The 18,030-nt window shown below is 43.8% G+C and overlaps 2 protein-coding genes across 3 annotated transcripts in view; one reads left to right on the top strand and one right to left on the bottom strand.

The window, feature by feature from the left end:
* On the top strand, positions 1–7,977 carry LOC106612308 (FAS-associated factor 2). Its single transcript, XM_014213352.2, has 11 exons — positions 1–218; positions 907–975; positions 1,260–1,394; positions 1,644–1,720; positions 1,823–1,961; positions 5,147–5,232; positions 5,546–5,637; positions 5,926–6,103; positions 6,527–6,698; positions 6,872–7,015; positions 7,258–7,977. Exons 1-11 carry the CDS (start codon positions 156–158, stop codon positions 7,438–7,440), a joined length of 1,338 nt encoding a protein of 445 aa, XP_014068827.2. The 5' UTR covers positions 1–155; the 3' UTR covers positions 7,441–7,977.
* Positions 7,978–9,451: 1,474 nt separating this feature from the next.
* The window catches only part of rnf44 (ring finger protein 44), a 63,377-nt gene continuing 54,798 nt past the window's right edge, over positions 9,452–18,030 (bottom strand). For both annotated transcript variants that reach the window (XM_014213354.2, XM_014213356.2), the window contains exons 11-12: positions 15,984–16,083; positions 9,452–14,287 (exon numbers count right to left, since the gene is read on the bottom strand). In XM_014213354.2, the coding sequence (XP_014068829.1) occupies positions 14,225–14,287; positions 15,984–16,083 (163 nt within the window). In that variant the 3' untranslated portion in view covers positions 9,452–14,224. The remainder of the gene's footprint in view (positions 14,288–15,983; positions 16,084–18,030) is intronic.

Raw genomic sequence — 18,030 nt, 5'->3', positions numbered from 1 at the left:
ATTTAGAAATGTTGTAAACCGTGATTGACCACAGACTCCAGCACAGTAGGTGGCGCCATGCACCTCTAACGTTGGTTTGCGGACCGCCATTATATCACAGAGGAAGAAGAAGAACGAATCGTTCACAAACTGCAAGTAACTATTGGCGAGGTAAGATGGCGGCGCCAGAGGAGCAGGAATTATCTCAGGCGCAGACTGAAAAACTCCTTCAATTTCAGGTAGTCAACCTTTATTCGGCATACATTAATATGGAGTTATATATAAACTACTGTATGTTTAGATATATGATGGAAATTGTTTAAAATAAATCACGTTATGGGTGTAAAACTGCTTTTTTAACAATATCATTTTGATACCACCTTAGCGCCTCGGTTAACTAACTAACTAGCCAGCTACCGTTAACGTTATCTAACAACAAACCAATTATTTCCTCTACAAACTATTGTCATGAATTGCTTGTCCGTTCCCGACACCCCCCCCCCCCCCAAAAAAAAGAAACACATCAGCAAATTTCAATCAGTGTATGGTGAATTAGGAAAATACATTTTGAACTTTAGTTCAATCTTGCAGGACTTGTCTTTAGCTACTTACAACTAGCTAGCTAGGCTGACGACAGTTGGCTAGCTAGGTCAGCAAAGCTAACGTTACTTTCGTTAAACTGTTCGCTGGATGATGGGTTTGAGAGTTATCATCACACACAACTGTTAGGACACATGACTGGTTAGTTTCCTAGTAAGGCCCCCCCATTCTGTTTCATCCAGACCCAAGATATGGAAATGTCCTGTAGGGGATTCGTTGAATCTTAACATCTTCGCATTCTCACCTATCAATTGGAGATTGGTCCAGTGGTGTGTACACTAGTGTTTAGATCTGAGAATAATTATTTTTATATTTTTTTGATTTCAGGACTTGACAGGTTTGGAGTCTATGGACCAATGTCGTCGCACATTAGAACAACACAATTGGAACATCGAGGTAAGAACTGTCAACCCCAAAATACATGAATGGCTCTTTTTTTGTTGATGTGGGCCTTGAAGACCACAAAATACACAGGTCATCAATGCACAATAATTTCTGTGGTTGCACTGTTATGAGTGAATTACATACAGTGCAGTAAATATATATATATATATATATATATATCATGACAAATGTTGCCTTAAATTCATCGTGATCTCTCTGCTCTTTGAAATGGTCATGGTTTTAGTCTTCCTTTACTGTCCAGGGTGAGATCAAATGATTGTTGTGTGTGTTCCCAGGCTGCGGTGCAGGACAGACTGAATGAGCAGGAAGGAGTTCCTAGTGTGTTTAACCCTCCGCCATCCAGACCCTTACAGGTCAACACAGCAGACCACAGAGTGTATAGCTATATTGTCTCCAGGCCACAACCCAGAGTACGTACACACATTCTCTCAAACTCGCTCTCGCTCTCTTTCGTGTGTTCTTCTCTTTGCTCATATGTCACTGGTAAATTGTTCTTGCATCTCAATTTTAAAGGTATACTCTGCAATATGACATTCGCATACACAGTTGGGGCAACCTCCTGTTTACAGAAATCAACTCCATAACTGAAATCATCCAGCAGACAGCTTTCCACTGTTCTGATCATCATGTCTCATCTGGTATTTTTCTTACTTTTTCAGGGATTAATAGGATGGAGTTACTACATGATAATGCTACCTTTCAGATTGACATATTACACACTTCTGGACATATTTAGGTAATACAAAGAAACTATATTTGGCCATCAGTTCCCGTTTATAAACATGAGCTGCCTGACGTTTCTGTGTAAAAGTGACTGATTGGTTCCCCCTCCTCCCAGGTTTGCCCTGCGGTGGGTCAGGCCAGACCCTCGTGGACGCGTCACAGACCCTGTGGGTGACGTTGTCTCCTTCATCCATAGTTTTGAAGAGAAGTACGGTCGATCGCATCCAGTGTTTTACCAGGGAACATATAGCCAGGTATGTTACTCAGGTTACTCAGTCCAGTTTCAATCTCAATTTGGGATACTAGTATAGTACCTTGACCATCCACAACAAGTATATTGGAATGCAAAAAGTTGACACACGCCAAGTTTTATTTTATTGAACAACTGACTAAATGGTTTTAAGGAAGTGGAATGTTCCAGAATCCATATAGGTTCAATCCATTTAGAACATACACTACATCAACAAAAGTATGTGGACACCTGCTCGTCCAACATCTCATTCCGAAATCATGAACATTAATATGGAGTTGGTCCCCCCCTTTGCTACTATAACAGCCTCCACACTTCTGGGAAGGCTCTTCACTAGATGTTGGTTCATTACTGCGGGGACTTGCTTCCATTCAGCCACAAGAGCATTAGTGAGGACGGCCACTGATGTTGGACGATTAGGCTCACAGTCAGCGTTCCAATTCATCCCAAAGGTGTTAGATCGGGTTGAAGTCAGGGCTCTGTGCAGGCCAGTCAAGTTCTTCCACACCGGTCTCTATAAACCATTTCTGTATGGAACGCGCTTTTTGCACAGGACATTATCATACTGGAACAGGAAAGGGCCTTCCCCAAACTGTTGCCACAAAGTTGGAAGCACAGAATCATCTAGAATGTCATTGTATTCCGTACCGTTAAGATTCACTGGAACTAAGGGGCCCGAACCAGAACCATGAAAACAGCCCCAGATCATTATTCCTCCTCCACCAAACTTTACAGTTGGCACTATGCATTCGGGCAGGTAGCGTTCTCCTGGCATCCGCCAACCCCAGATTCGTCCGTGAAGCGTGATTCATCACTCCAGAGAACGCGTTTTCACTGCTCCAGCGTCCAATGGCAGCGAGCTTTACACCACCTCAGCCGACGTTTGGCATTGTGCATGATGGTGATCTTAGGTTTGTGTGCTGCTGCTCGGCCGTGGAAACCCATTTCATGAAGCTCCCAACTAATAGTTATTGTGCTGAGGTTGCTTCCAGAGGCAGTTTGGAACTCGGTAGTGAGAGTTGCTGTCGTGGACAGATGATTCCTACGCGCTTCAGCACTTGGCGTTCCCGTTCAGCTTGTGTGGCCTACCACTTCGCAGCTGAGCCGTTGTTGCTTCTAGACGTTTCATCTTCACAATAACAGCACTTACAGTTGACCAGGGCAGTTCTAGCAGGGCAGAAATTTGAATAACTGACTTGTTGGAAAGGTGGCATCCTATGACGGTGCCATGTTGAAAGTCACTGAGCTCTTCAGTAAGGCCATTCTACTGCCAATGTTTGTCCTATGGAGATCGCATGGCTGTGTGCTTGATTTTTATACACCTGTCAGCAATAGGTGTGGCTTAAATAGCCAAATCCACAAATTTGAAGGGGGGTGTGTGTGTGTGTGTGTGTGTGTGTGTGTGTGTGTGGTGTACAGTTGAAGTCAGAAGTTTACATACACCTTAGCGAAATATATTTAAACTCAGTTTTTCACAATCCCTGACATTTAATCCTAGTAAAAATTCCCTGTCTTAGGTCAGTTAGGATCACCACTTTATTTTAAGAATGTGAAATGTCAAAATAATAGTAGAGAGTGATTTATTTCAGCTTTTATTTCTTTCATTGCATTCCCAGTGGGTCAGAAGTTTACATACACTCAATTAGTATTTGGTAGCATTGCCATTAAATGGCTTAACTTGGGTCAAATGTTTTGGGTAGCCTTCCACAAGCTTCCCACAATAAGTTGGGTACATTTTGGCCCATTCCTCTTGACAGAGCTGGTGTAACTGAGTCAGGTTTGTAGGCCTCCTTGCTCGCACACGCTTTTTCAGTTCTGCCCACAAATTTTCTATAGGATTGAGGTCAGGGCTTTGTGATGGCCACTCCAATATCTTTACTTTGTTGTCCTTTAAGCCATTTTGCCACAACTTTGGATGTATGCTTATGGTCATGACCCATTTGCGACCAAGCTTTAACTTCCTGACTGATGTCTTGATGTTGCTTCAAAATATCCACATAATTTTCCTCCCTCATGATGCCATCTGTTTTGTGAAGTGCATCAGTCCCTCCTGCAGCAAAGCACCCCCACAACATGATGCTGCCACCCCCGTGCTTCACGGTTGGGATGGTGTTCTTCGGCTTGCAAGCATCCCCCTTTTTCCTCCAAAAATAACAATGGTCATTATGGCCAAACAGTTCTATTTTTGTTTCATCAGACCAGAGGACATTTCTCTAAAAAGTACAATCTTTGTCCCCATGTGCAGTTGCAAACCGAGGTCTGGCTTTTTTATGGCGGTTTTGGAGCAGTGGCTTCTTCCTTGCTTAGCGGCCTTTCAGGTTATATTGATATAGGACTCATTTTACTGTGGATATAGATACTTTGTACCCGTTTCCTCCAGCATCTTCACAAGGTCATTTTCTGTTGTTCTGGGATTGATTTGCACTTTTCGCACCAAAGTACGTTCATCTCTAGGAGACAGAACGCGTCTCCTTCCTGAGCGGTATGGCAGCTGTGTGGTCCCATGGTGTTTCTACTTGCGTACTATTGTTTGTACAGATGAACGTGGTACCTTCAGGTGTTTGGAAATTTCTCCCAAGGATGAACCAGACTTGTAGAGGTCTACAATTTTCTTCTGAGGTCTTGGCTGGTTTCTTTTGATTTTCCCATGATGTCAAGCAAAGAGGTACTGAGTTTGAAGATAGGCCTTGAAATGCATCCACAGGTACATCTCCAATTGACTCAAATTATGTCAATTAGCCTATCAGAAGCTTCTAAAGCAATGACATATTTTCTGGAATTTATAAAATCAAATGTATTTATATAGCCCTTCTTACATCAGCTGATATCTCAAAGTGCTGTACAGAAACCCAGCCTAAAACCCCAAACAGCAAGCAATGCAGGTGTAGAAGCAAGCTGTTTAAAGGCATAGTCAACTTAGTGTATGTAAACTTCTGACCCACTGGAATTTTGATACAGTGAAATAATCTGTCTGTAAACAATTGTTGGAAAAATGACTTGTCATGCACAAAGTAGATGTCCTGACTTGCCAAAACTATAGTTTGTTAACAACATGTGTGGAGTGGTTGAAAAACAAGTTTTAATGACTCCAATCTAAGTGTATGTAAACTTTCCACTTCTACTGTCTGTGTAACTTGGTTGATAGCTGGTAGTGTTATAGACTGTGCTGTATTTGTTTCCCCCCTGTAGGCATTGAATGATGCCAAACGTGAGCTTCGCTACTTGTTAGTTTACCTCCATGGAGAGGACAACCAGGATACAGACCAGTTTTGTCGGTAGGTCCCATAACACAACATATGATCCGTTTACATGAGGCCAACATACACACACAAACAGAACCAAACCCCCTTTTTTGAGGGAAACCTGTCAATAATCAGTAGTTTGTTTATCTAGTTATAATTCCGGTTCTGTTGGTTTGAATATGTATTCAGTTGATTGGATGGAGGTATTCCTTGCGCGTTTCCATATTTGTGGCATGCTTGGTATGATTCATATGTTGTCCCCCTCTTCGTTATTAGTATAAATTATTTTCTCCTGAAGTGTACACTGTTTTATATTAATGATGCTTCTGTTTCCATCTTCCTCCAGCTCCACATTATGTACAGAAGAGGTCCTGACCATCCTCAACACCAGGATGCTGTTCTGGGCCTGTTCCACCAGCAGGCCTGAGGGATACAGAGGTATACATCGTCTACTCTTGCATGTGTCTTCACTATCTAGATCTCCTAGAGCTGGCGATACATTCTTAAAAAAGAGGAACTGGCCTAATTCTTTACTCGTTGTTGTTGCTGTAAATGAGGACGTGTTTTCAGTCAGTCTGATCTGGTTAAAGATAAGTCAATCATCCGTGCTGGGAATTTAGGATGATTTGTCAGTCCTCTAAAATATGAGGGGGGAATCTCTTTATTTCAGTGTTTTAATCTGTGTTTGGTGTGTGTCTGTTTTTCCCCTGTGTATCTGTACCTCAGTGTCCCAGGCGCTGCGTGAGAACACTTACCCGTTCCTGGCCATGATCATGTTGAAGGACCGTAAGATGACAGTGGTGGGACGTCTGGAGGGGCTCATCCAATCAGAGGACCTCCTCAACCAGCTCACCTTCATAATGGAGGCCAACCAGACCTACCTGATGTCTGAACGCTTGGAGCGGTAAGGGACTTTGCAGAGCTGGGTTGCAGAGCTGGGTTGCAGAGCTGGGTTTCCGATACTTTAAAATCTATTCCAATAGCGGGCCATCTGGCACTTCAGACAAACTCAGAGTACGTGAATCTTTTTTTTTTTTTTTTCATTTTATGTATTTGAAACCCAGGTTTGATTTCTTATTTTACTTATATGAAAAATAATAATGTGGAGATGGTGTCTGGTCCTGGAGACGTAGTGTGATGACGTCTCCCATACATCTGTCTCTGGACCTGGATATGTCTCCCGTACGTCCGTCTCTGGTCCTGGAGATGGATGTTGTGTGCCTGGAATTTGAATTAGACCTCAGGAACTAGGTTAATGGAACGTGTGTGTGTGTGTGTGTGTGTGTGTGTGTGTGTGTGTGTGTGTGGGGGGGGGGTGTTCTTCCAGGGAGGAGAGGAACCAGACGCAGGTGTTGCGGGCGCAGCAGGACGAGGCCTACCTGGAGTCGCTGAGAGCCGACCAGGAGAAGGACCGGAGGAAGAGGGAGGAGCAGGAGAAGGTCCAGGCGGAGGAGGAGAAGATCCGGCAGACCGTCCTGGCCGAGGAGAGGAGGAGGAGGGTGAGGACTATTTTATACTTTCTCCTCTTTCTCTGTCTTATCAATATTTTTGTCTCCTCGCTCGCGCTCTGTTTGCCCGCGCTGTCTGTCCTCTCTAACTTCTCTCTCTGCCTACATGTAAAATGTTTTTTAATCCTGTGTTGTTGGCTAACTAATTCAGTTTTTTTTTTTAGACGCTGGACGAAGAGAAGGAGCGCAAGTCAGAATGTCTTCCCCCCGAGCCCCCAGCAGACGACCCTGACAGTGTCAAGATAGTTTTCAAACTGCCTAATGACACCAGAGTAGAGAGGCGGTTCCTCTTCCAGCAGTCTCTGACGGTAAGACACAGTCTGACCGGACGAACACAGCTCTGCTCTAGTTAACGTACAGGTGATTGCATTTTAACTGTTGACTACCAGTGGAGCCTTGACTCCCAGTTCTACACAGCAAACTCCTAGTCACTCTTCCATGTGTAGTGTCATTTTAACAGTCTGATTTAACTGCCCTGGCAAATACCAATGGAACTTATGGTCTTGACAACAACAACAAAAAACACCCATCTCTCCCTTTGTGTTTCCAGGTAATATACGACTTCCTGTTCTCATTGAAGGAGACTCCGGAGAAATTCCAGATAGTTACCAACTTCCCCCGCCGGGTTCTGCCCTGCCTTCCCACGGAGGAGCAGCCCAACCCTCCCAGCCTCAAAGAGGCCGGCCTCAGCCGTTCCGAGGTCCTCTTTGTTCAGGACCTCACGGACGATTGACACCTAGCTAACCCTCTCCTCCAGCACGAGGAAATCAGCTGTTCTGTTTTTTTCCTTGTTTCTTCCCCCATTTTTCTTTTTTTTTTGAAATGGCCGTTGTGCACTAGGGGTCACTGTCTGAAATAATGAAACAAAAACTCTAACCCAAAATAATTTAGCCCACCGGCCAAACCGGATACTGTTGTTTTAAAAGGAGAGAAATGTGAACTCCCTGTACATACGTTAGATATTTAAAGAACAAGGTTGAAAAAGCACTTTTTTTTTTTTTTTCAATCAAAGTTGACTCTATAATGTAATTGTCTTGAGACGACCAAACAAGCAAAGGTTGAGTTTCCGTACCGCCTGCAGTTTAGAACGACAACACAGTTCAACAGGAAGAGGCCACAGTTTTCACATGTGGCTTTAACTATCTCTAGTATAATAGTCTGCCTGTGGTGATTCATATATGCCTATTTCTCCTGTAACAACATCAGAATGGGCTGGTCATGTTTAAGATGTCATTTTCCAACAACTATAAATTAAACATTTTAAAATGTTGTTGGTTTTGATAATATATTCCTGGTTGTCAGTGCTCTTTTCCCATCCCCAGTTCTCTTGGTCTGATAAATCTCAGCCTTCCTACCAGCTCACAGAATCTCTGCTCACCTTGAAGCCGTGTCAGTTTTAAATATTTTTGTAGGTATGTGGGGAAAACAAATGTATTATGCTAACCTGAGTAAATACACATAGCCAAAAGTATGTGGATATCCCTTCAAATTCAGCTATTTCAGCCACACCTGTTGCTGACAGGTGTATAAAATCGAGTACACCGCAATGCAATCTCCATAGACAAACATTGGCAGTAGAATGGCCTTACTGAAGAGCTCAGTGACTTTCAACATGGCACCGTCATAGGTTGCCACAGTTTGTCAAATTTCTGCCCTGCTAGAGCTGCCCCGCGGTCAACTGTAAGTGGAAACGTCTAGGAGCAACAACGGCTCAGTGGCAAGTCACACAAGCTAACAGAACGGGACCACCAAGTGCTGAAGCGCGTATCAATCGTCTGCCCTCAGTTGCAACACTCACTCCCGAGTTCCAAACTGCCTCTGGAAGCAACGTCAGCACACAAACTGTTCGTCGGGAGCTTCATGAAATGGGTTTCCATGGCCGAGCAGCCGCATACCTGCCTACGATCACCATGCGCAATGCCAAGCGTCGGCTGGAGTGGTGTAAAGCTCGCTGCCATTGGACTCTGGAGCCGTGGAAACATGTTCTCTGGAGTGATGAATCACGCTTCACCATCTAGCAGTCTGACGGACGAATCTTGATGTGGCGGATGCCAGGAGAACGCTACCTGCCCCAATGCAGTGACAACTGTAAAGTTTGGTAAAGGGGGGATGTTTTTCATGGTTCGGGCCCTTTAGTTCCAGTGAAGGGAAATCTTAATGCTACAGCATACAATGACATTCTAGACAATTCTGTGCTTCCAACTTTGTGGTACCAGTTTGGGGAAGGCCTTTTCCTGTTTCAGCATGACAATGCCCCTGTGCACCACGTGAGGTCCATACAGAAATGGTTTGTGAAGATCGGTGTGGAAGAACTTGACTGCCCTGAACAGATTCCCATCGAACACCTTTGGGATGAATTGGAACGCTGACTGTGAGCCAGGACTAATCGCCCAACATCACTAATACTCTTGTGGCTGAATGGAAGCAAGTCCCCGCAGTAATGAACCAACATCTAGTGGAAAGCCTTCCCAGTAGAGTGGAGGCTGTTTATAGCAGCAAAGGAGGGACCAACTCCATATTAATGCCCATGATTTTGGAATGAGATGTTCGACGAGCAGGTGTCCACATACTTTTGTTGATGTAGTCTCAAAATACTAGACATCACATTCCTTTTCTCTGCAGTACGAGAGCCTAGGGCTCTGGTCAAAAAGAGGACACTATAGGGAGCTATATGGGACTCAATCCTGGCATTCATGACAACTTCTAATGGTGATTACAGTGAAAACAGGCAAGGACACATTTAATATTGGTATACATCATACATTTATTAGTTAACTACTCTCAAAATCAGCCACAACTATTAAAAAAAATATGATCGCACGACTCGGTAAAGCAGAACTAGCAACTTTTCCTTTTAAAAAAGTACAAATCTGAAAAATGTCAATCAGTATACAGGTGTGTGTGTATATATAATACACTAACTAGTTAAATGCTACAAACAAGGATTTCAATGGAATGAAAACATTATAGCATTCAGAACCTTTTCCCTATTTATATATATAAGCATTTACATTTTTTCAAATCCAAACATGGCAAAAATGAGGTAACTGTAAAATGTGCAAGTACCAAAGCCAAACATCTGTTGTTTCTAATGCCCCTGGCCTGTTGGGTGGGAGCCCCCCTAGAAGCTGGAGGGAGCAGTAAAACAGACCACTATTCTCACCACAGCAACACATCATTGGGAAAACAGTGAATCTATGACACAAAGAAATAAAATCCAAAATAAAATTATTTTAGCTGATTTATTATTGGAACAGCATTTTATATAAAAAAAAAAAAAATCTCCCTTTTGCACCACACAAGCTGTGAGATTATTCATTAATTGGATCACAGAAAGACTACAAGATTCTATTTCAAATTTTATGTTTTGAAGGTACATGAGGTTTTCTGGTATTTGGGACAGAAGAAAAAAATCACAATATGGTCATTAAAACCTGCCAAATAATGTTTAACCCCCCGCCAAACCATGGCACTAATGTTTTAATAAGTGAATAAAAGGTAACACAGGAGGTTGGTGGGACCTTAATTAGGGAGGATGGGCTTGCTGTAATTGCTGGAGCGTAAATCAGCGGAATGGTATGAAACACGTTACCATGTCTTTGATTCCATTCCATTTACACTCCGTTCCAGAAATAATTACGAGCTGTTCTCCCCTCAGCAGCCTCCAACTGGTATCTAGATGTCAAATCTACATTGAGAGTTAGGTTATTCATTTGACAAACAAATCTTCTTTAAAAATGTAACTGACTTTTTTAAAGGCTATTAGCATAGCAACATGTTCTAAGAATCCATCTGATCCGATCCTCATGTCAAAACAGCATCATACCTAAATCAGATCAGAATGCATTTTCACTATGGCTTTCAGTTAACTAGGTTCTAGACATGTTTATTATCTGAGGCAATAACAACATAGCAGACATATAACCAAAACAACTTTAAAATCCTGGATTTCTCCCCAGTTCCAAGTCCAGGCAACTTAAAAAAAAAAAAAAAAAAAACTTTTTATAAAGCAAAATAAAATCTAGTAGTCAATCTGTTGGGTTACAAATGTGTGCAGTACAATGCATGGCAGTTATCAGCTGAGCAGTAACGTAACTCCACCATCTGAAGAACGGACCCGAAGCCAACTAGAGCTAGCTAAAAACCAGTTGGGACCTGGTAAGACATGCATGCATATTGAGCACCGTTTAAATAGTCCACCGTCCCCCATGGCTAGATATCTTTCACTGGAAATACACAAAATTGGTTTTTATTTTTTTTTTATAATTTTTTTTTAATCATGCAAACACCTTGTAGTTTTTAGGTAGGATAGTGTGCGTCAATGGCATGTTTTAAAATGGGATCACAAACTTTATGTAACTATGCATGTCTGTACGTCGCGTGGTTGTTCAAGAACACAAACTAAATTTGTAATTATATGATGAAATATCCACTACTCTGGCAAAAAAAACGTATTTTAATTGATTACATTAAAAATATGCAAGGCCTGAGGAAAACAACCAAGAAAATTCAAATCCAACACCAATATTTTCATGGCATCTGTCAAATTAGAACAGATTGTTTTCCTTTATTCTTATATACTGAGAGGCCCTGAGTGATTTTTTTTTTGTTTTTTGTTGTTGTTTCAAACTCACAATATATGCCAGCGGACAGATATGTACACAGATTAACTCTCAAAGCTGTGGGTTTTTACTTTAAATTCATCAAGATGGCTTTTTTTCTTCTTCTTTAAAAGGTGGTAACACACACGTCACAAAGAGACTCACATTCGCTATAGAAAACATGGCAAGGTCCTTTTACACAAGAAAGCAAAATGTCCATCCGAAATGGTACATCTGCCTCGCAGTGCTTATTGGGGTAGTTGGGAATAGAAAGGAGTCCACCCTACTCACACAACACTTACAAAAAAAACACCCGGACTAACTTTTAATTTAAAAACATTTTTTGAACACCCCAACAACATTCCCTTTTGGAAGTCAAAGATAAACACAGAGACCCAAATGGCATTCTATTCCCTATATAGTGCACTAGCCCCTATGGGCCCTGGTCAAAAGTAGTGCACTAGTTCCTACGGGCCCTGGTCAAAAGTAGTGCACTACTTAGGGTACCATTTGGGACGCAAACCTATAGATGTCTAACAGTGTATCACTCTACCAAACACCACTCCCCCCTTCCTGTCCTGATCATCACTGTAAAAAGTAGTCAGCTCAGCTGGGACAAAGCCAGAGTGTCTGTCTTGTCAGGTCACTAGAGATGTTTACAACAGGGAGTTATAACATTCTTTTGTCTTCAAAACAAGACGATTATCGAGAAGCTTTTCACACTGAAGCTATGCAGCATACAACATGAATCTTTTACAACACCCATTAGTTAGCACGGCCTAACAACAAGACCTGACCAAGTTAAGTTGCCTTTTGGAATAGAACACATACCATTTAACCACACGCTTCCATGTTAGTGCTCTGACCTTGTCCTTTAACATGTTGTCTCTAAGATAGCTAAAACCAATAAATAATACCATTTAAAAATTATACTCTTAAAAACAAGTGGAAATGACAAAGGGATTTTTTAAAGATTAGTAAGTAAATAGGGTTTGTGCTTGTCAAGGTCTTGAAGGCAGATCTGAAATCTTGAAAGAGTATATATATAATATTGAATATTTGGCTCAAACAAATAAATGCCTGGTTCTTCCAAAAAACAGGAAGAATAATGTCCGTGTTAAAACCCATCACTCATTGCACATACTGCTGTCTGCAGCAAGCTCCACAGTTAGCGTGGGTGATACTGGGGTAGTGAAGGCCCCATCCTGGCCCCCTCACCGATGCAGCAGACATTTCCTACCCCCCCCCCCCCACACCGATGCAGAGGTGCAGCAGACACATTTCCTACACACCCCCGGGTGCCCCTCGCTGGGTGAGCCAGAATTACTTGTTTTTGTTTGTTTGCTTGTTGTTTTTTCCCTTAAAATTGCGACGTTTGATTAAAATATTGCTAGTCTGAATCAACAGTTTATGCAACCCCCTCAGCGCTGCCTGAGATACAGCCGGCCCGGCACTCACACAGGGCCAAGGCTGGCGAGGAGGATGGATGTGGTTAATTTGCAGAAAGGGCAGATGACTTCACAGACAGGCAGTGCTTTGTCCCCCTCCTCTCCTCTCTCTCTGGGGGCCGATCTGAGGACCTTCCCCTTCACCAGAACAAAAAGGTAAACTCCACAGCATATTCTCCTCCTCCATCCATCCAGTCAGTTGTATCACAGTGTGGAACAACAGGGCGTAGAGGAGCGGATATATCTCCAACAGGTCGGTGGTGGACCATCATTCTCAGTGCCAGATGTGTCCATAACCTCAGGCTAATTTTAACCACAACAAGTCATATTTTCACAATAGCATTAGCAGATTGAAAAAGAACACAAAAGGTAACGAACTATTGAAATCATCAATACATTATTGCAAAACATACATTATTGACAGGTCACTTTGCCCATCAGTCACCTACACAAACATGCATCTATGACGGTCAGTCAGCCAGGCTTCTCCTCCCAAGCCAGTGGAATGGTCTAGTCTCCTACAGTACTATGACGGTCAGTCAACCAGGCTTCTCCAAGCCAGTGGAATGGTCTCCTACAGTTTTAACCGTGTTGAAGTATTTCCATTATTGGTCTGCTGATTGAACAATGTGTGACGCCTCTCCACTCCACCAGGCCCTCACCCCACATCCCCCCGTCATCACCATCTCCCATCTGTCGCAAAGAACTAACCAAGAACCACAAGATAACAAAAAGGAAAAACCTTGTAAACGTAAAAGCCCTACGACAATAACAACATACGGTAGGTCACATCTTTGGAATCTGCAACACTTGGGGCAGGCAGAGGAGCAGATCGAGGTGGTGGATCAATGGCTATCCCAGGCAGACAGACTGACTGGACAACTCTGGCTATGAGGCTATGGTAGGCAGTAGCTTTTCATCAGACGCAGCAGTAGAAGCACAGCAGAGGAACGACCGGGGGAAGGGGCTCCAATCATACAATCTTAGATTGCTTATTGTTGTTGAGGTGGGGCAGGAGAGGTGGCAGGAGGCCGCAGGAAGCAGGCAGGAGTGGTGGCAGGAGGCCGCAGGAAGCAGGCAGGAGTAGTGGCAGGAAGCAGGCAGGGTAGGTGGCAGGAGGCCGCAGGCAGGGTAGGTGGCAGGAGGCCGCAGGCAGGAGTGGTGGCAAGAGGCCGCAGGAAGCAGATAGAAGTGGTGGCAGGAGGCCGCAGGAAGCAGGCAGGAGTGGTGGCAGGAGGCCGCAGGAAGCAGGCAGGAGTGGTGGCAGGAAGCAGGCAGGGTAGGTGGCAGGAGGCCGCAGGCAGGGTAGGTAGCAGGAGGCCGCAGGAAGCAGGCAGGAGTGTTGGCAGGAGGCCGCAGGAAGCAGGGAGGGTAGGTGGCAGGAGGTCCCAGGCAGGCGCTAAGACAGGCTCCGTGGGTTTAGTTTTGTGCTGCTTTCCAATCAAAGATCTCAAAGCCTGGGTATCAGTCACTCCACCTCGCGGTGCACCTCTGACGCGTCCGCCCGGCAGATTGGACAAGTGCGATTGGTCTGGAAGAAAGATAAAAGGGAACAAAAAGGTGTTAGTACACTACTTTTGACCGGACCTAGCTATATACACTGCTCAAAAAAATAAAGGGAACACTAAAATAACACATCCTAGATCTGAATGAAAGAAATAATCTTATTAAATACTTTCTTTACATAGTTGAATGTGCTGACAACAAAATCACACAAAAAGAATCAATGGAAATCCAATTTAGAGTCACACTCAAAATTAAAGTGGAAAACCACACTACAGGCTGATCCAACTTTGATGTAATGTCCTTAAAACAAGTCAAAATGAGGCTCAGTAGTGTGTGTGGCCTCCACGTGCCTGTAGGACCTCCCTACAACGCCCGGGCATGCTCCTGATGAGGTGGCGGATGGTCTCCTGATGGATCTCCTCCCAGACCTGGACTAAAGCATCCGCCAACTCCTGGACAGTCTGTGGTGCAACGTGGCGTTGGTGGATGGAGCGAGACATGATGTCCCAGATGTGCTCAATTGGATTCAGGTCTGGGGAACGGGCGGGCCAGTCCATAGCATCAATGCCTTCCTCTTGCAGGAACTGCTGACACACTCCAGCCACATGAGGTCTAGCATTGTCTTGCATTAGGAGGAACCCAGGGCCAACCGCACCAGCATATGGTCTCACAAGGGGTCTGAGGATCTCATCTCGGTACCTAATGGCAGTCAGGCTACCTCTGGCGAGCACATGGAGGGCTGTGCGGCCCCCCAAAGAAATGCCACCCCACACCATGACTGACCCACCGCCACTCCGGTCATGCTGGAGGATGGTGCAGGCAGCAGAACGTTCTCCACGGCGTCTCCAGACTCTGTCACGTCTGTCACATGTGCTCAGTGTGAACCTGCTTTCATCTGTGAAGAGCACAGGGCGCCAGTGGCGAATTTGCCAATCTTGGTGTTCTCTGGCAAATGCCAAACGTCCTGCACGGTGTTGGGCTGTAAGCACAACCCCCACCTGTGGACGTCGGGCCCTCATACCACCCTCATGGAGTCTGTTTCTGACCGTTTGAGCAGGCACATGCACATTTGTGGCCTGCTGGAGGTCATTTTGCAGGGCTCTGGCAGTGCTTCTCCTGCTCCTCCTTGCACAAAGGCGGAGGTAGCGGTCCTGCTGCTGGGTTGTTGCCCTCCTACGGCCTCCTCCACGTCTCCTGATGTACTGACCTGTCTCCAGGTAGCGCCTCCATGCTCTGGACACTACGCTGACAGACACAGCAAACCTTCTTGCCACAGCTCGCATTGATGTGCCATCCTGGATGAGCTGCACTACCTGAGCCACTTGTGTGGGTTGTAGACTCCGTCTCATGCTACCACTAGAGTGAAAGCACCGCCAGCATTCAAAAGTGACCAAAACATCAGCCAGGAAGCATAGAAACTGAGAAGTGGTCTGTGGTCCCCACCTGCAGAACCACTCCTTTATTGGGGGTGTCTTGCTAATTGCCTATAATTTCCACCTGTTGTCTATTCCATTTGCACAACAGCATGTGAAATGTATTGTCAATCAGTGTTGCTTCCTAAGTGGATAGTTTGATTTCACAGAAGTGTGATTGACTTGGAGTTACATTGTGTTGTTTAAGTGTTCCCTTTATTTTTTTGAGCAGTATATATATATATATATATATATATAGTGCCATTTGAGACGTAACCGTAGAGTTAGCGATGGATGGAATGGGCTTACCTTTAACCATTTGTCGACACACTTAGCATGGAACTCGTGGTTGCAGGGTAAAACCCTCAGTAGCTGCCTACACTCAAAGTCACTAAAGCACACAACACACCTGGAAGAAAGAACAGAGTATTACACAGAGCATCATCAGATTCTGAAATACTGCATGTTTAAAAAGGACAAGACAGTTACTGTTACGATGGATGGATGGTAGGGCCGGGCGATATTTTTGGCAGTATTTTATGTTTTTAACCTGTTATGGATAGGGGGCAGTATTTTCACGGCCGGATAAAAAACGTACCCGATTTAATCTGATTATTACTCCTGCCCAGAAACTAGAATATGCATATAATTATTAGCTTTGGATAGAAAACACTCCAAAGTTTCTAAAACTGTTTGAATGGTGTCTGTGAGTATAACAGAACTCATTTGGCAGGCCAAAACCTGAGAAGATTCCAAACAGGAAGCGCCATTTCTTGGCCTTCTTGATCATCTCTATCCAAAACAGGGGATCTCTGCTGTAACGTGACACTTCCTACGGCTCCCATAGGCTCTCAGAAGGCGGCAAAAAGCTGAATGGTGTCTTTGCAGGCCCTGGCTGAAAAACACTAGCGCATTTAGATAGTGGTCGATCAGAGAACAGAGACTGGAGGCGCGTGCACGAGGCGACACCATGTTTTTATTCTTTCGTCTTTGAACGAAAACAACGACTCCCGGTCAGAATATTATCGCTTTTTTACGAGAAAAATAGCATAAAAATTGATTTTAAACAGCGGTTGACATGCTTCGAAGTACAGTAATGGAATATTTAGATTTTTTTTGTCACGAAACGCATCGGGCGCGTAACCCTTCGTCACCCTTGGATAGTGTCTTGAACGCACGAACAAAACGCCGCTATTTGGATATAACTATGGATTATTTTGAACCAAACCAACATTTGTTATTGAAGTAGAAGTCCTGGGAGTGCATTCTGACGAAGAACAGCAAAGGTAATCAAATTTTTCTTATAGTAAATCTGAGTTTGGTGAGGGTCAAACTTGGTGGGTGTCAAAATAGCTAGCCTGTGATGGCGAGCTATCTACTCAGAATATTGCAAAATAGATGTAAGTAGTTCATGACCCTAGCGTGGCAACATATATTATCAAGTGATTTCAAAAATGGGGCTTTGATTGTTTTATACTGTTCAATACAACTTGAGCATTTCCTGCACTTTTATCATTTTCACACTGTGCTATGCATCAGAGCAAAATCTCTAGGCCTAGTTAACTGGTGAACTGCTGGAATCATGGAAATATGATGATTATAATTCTATAGTTGGCAGCACCTTGAATGCGTTGTTGTTTGACATGACAACGAATGATTAAGCCAGAGAGGAATTATTAACAGAGTAAAAACCAAAGTTTTGGTCAGTGTTTCCAGGGGACCCAAATTAGATGTTACATTACATGTTTTCTTACTTCATGTAGCTGGCTAACATTCATGCTTCACCTATTCCTCTCTGATTTAGAAGATACTGTTGCACGAACAACATGCTTAACTATGCCTACACCACCAGCACTACACAGGCTGTATTGGCAAGCTACATTTGCTCTGACTAGCCAGGACAAACTCACTGGTATTAGGCTGTACTGGCTAGCTACGTTTGCTCTGAGTTTGTCCTGGCTAGTCATTTTCACTAATATCAAAATCAATAAATCATGCTGAAATAAGTCACGATATGTTGAAGGCCAATACATACAAATTAGACCCCACACACACTCAGCAAAAAAAGAAACATCCTCTCACTGTCAACTGCATTTATTTTCAGCAAATTTAACACGTGTAAATATTTGTATAAACATAACAAGATTCAACAACTGAGACAAACTGAACTAGTTCCACAGACATGTGACCAACAGAAATGGAATAATGTGTACCTGAACAAAGGAGGGGTCAAAATCAAAAGTAACAGTCAGTATCTGGTGTGGCCACCAGCTGCATTAAGTACTGCAGTGCATCTCCTCCTCATGGACTGCATCAGATTTGCCAGTTCTTGCTGTGAGATGTTACCCCACTCTTC

The sequence above is a fragment of the Salmo salar genome, chromosome ssa09 (genome assembly GCF_905237065.1).
Source record: "Salmo salar chromosome ssa09, Ssal_v3.1, whole genome shotgun sequence".
Taxonomy (NCBI): Eukaryota; Metazoa; Chordata; class Actinopteri; order Salmoniformes; family Salmonidae; genus Salmo; species Salmo salar.
The sequence above is the reverse complement of the archived record's forward strand: the minus strand, read 5'-3'. Positions and strand labels throughout refer to the sequence as shown.

Bases quoted from the DNA above. Each gene is read 5' to 3' on its own strand.
- LOC106612308 (XM_014213352.2), top strand. From the start codon at position 156: ATGGCGGCGCCAGAGGAGCAGGAATTATCTCAGGCGCAGACTGAAAAA. The intron at 6,104-6,526 runs GTAAGGGACTTT...GTGTTCTTCCAG, and splicing joins ATGTCTGAACGCTTGGAGCG to GGAGGAGAGGAACCAGACGC. The intron at 7,016-7,257 runs GTAAGACACAGT...TTGTGTTTCCAG, and splicing joins TCTTCCAGCAGTCTCTGACG to GTAATATACGACTTCCTGTT.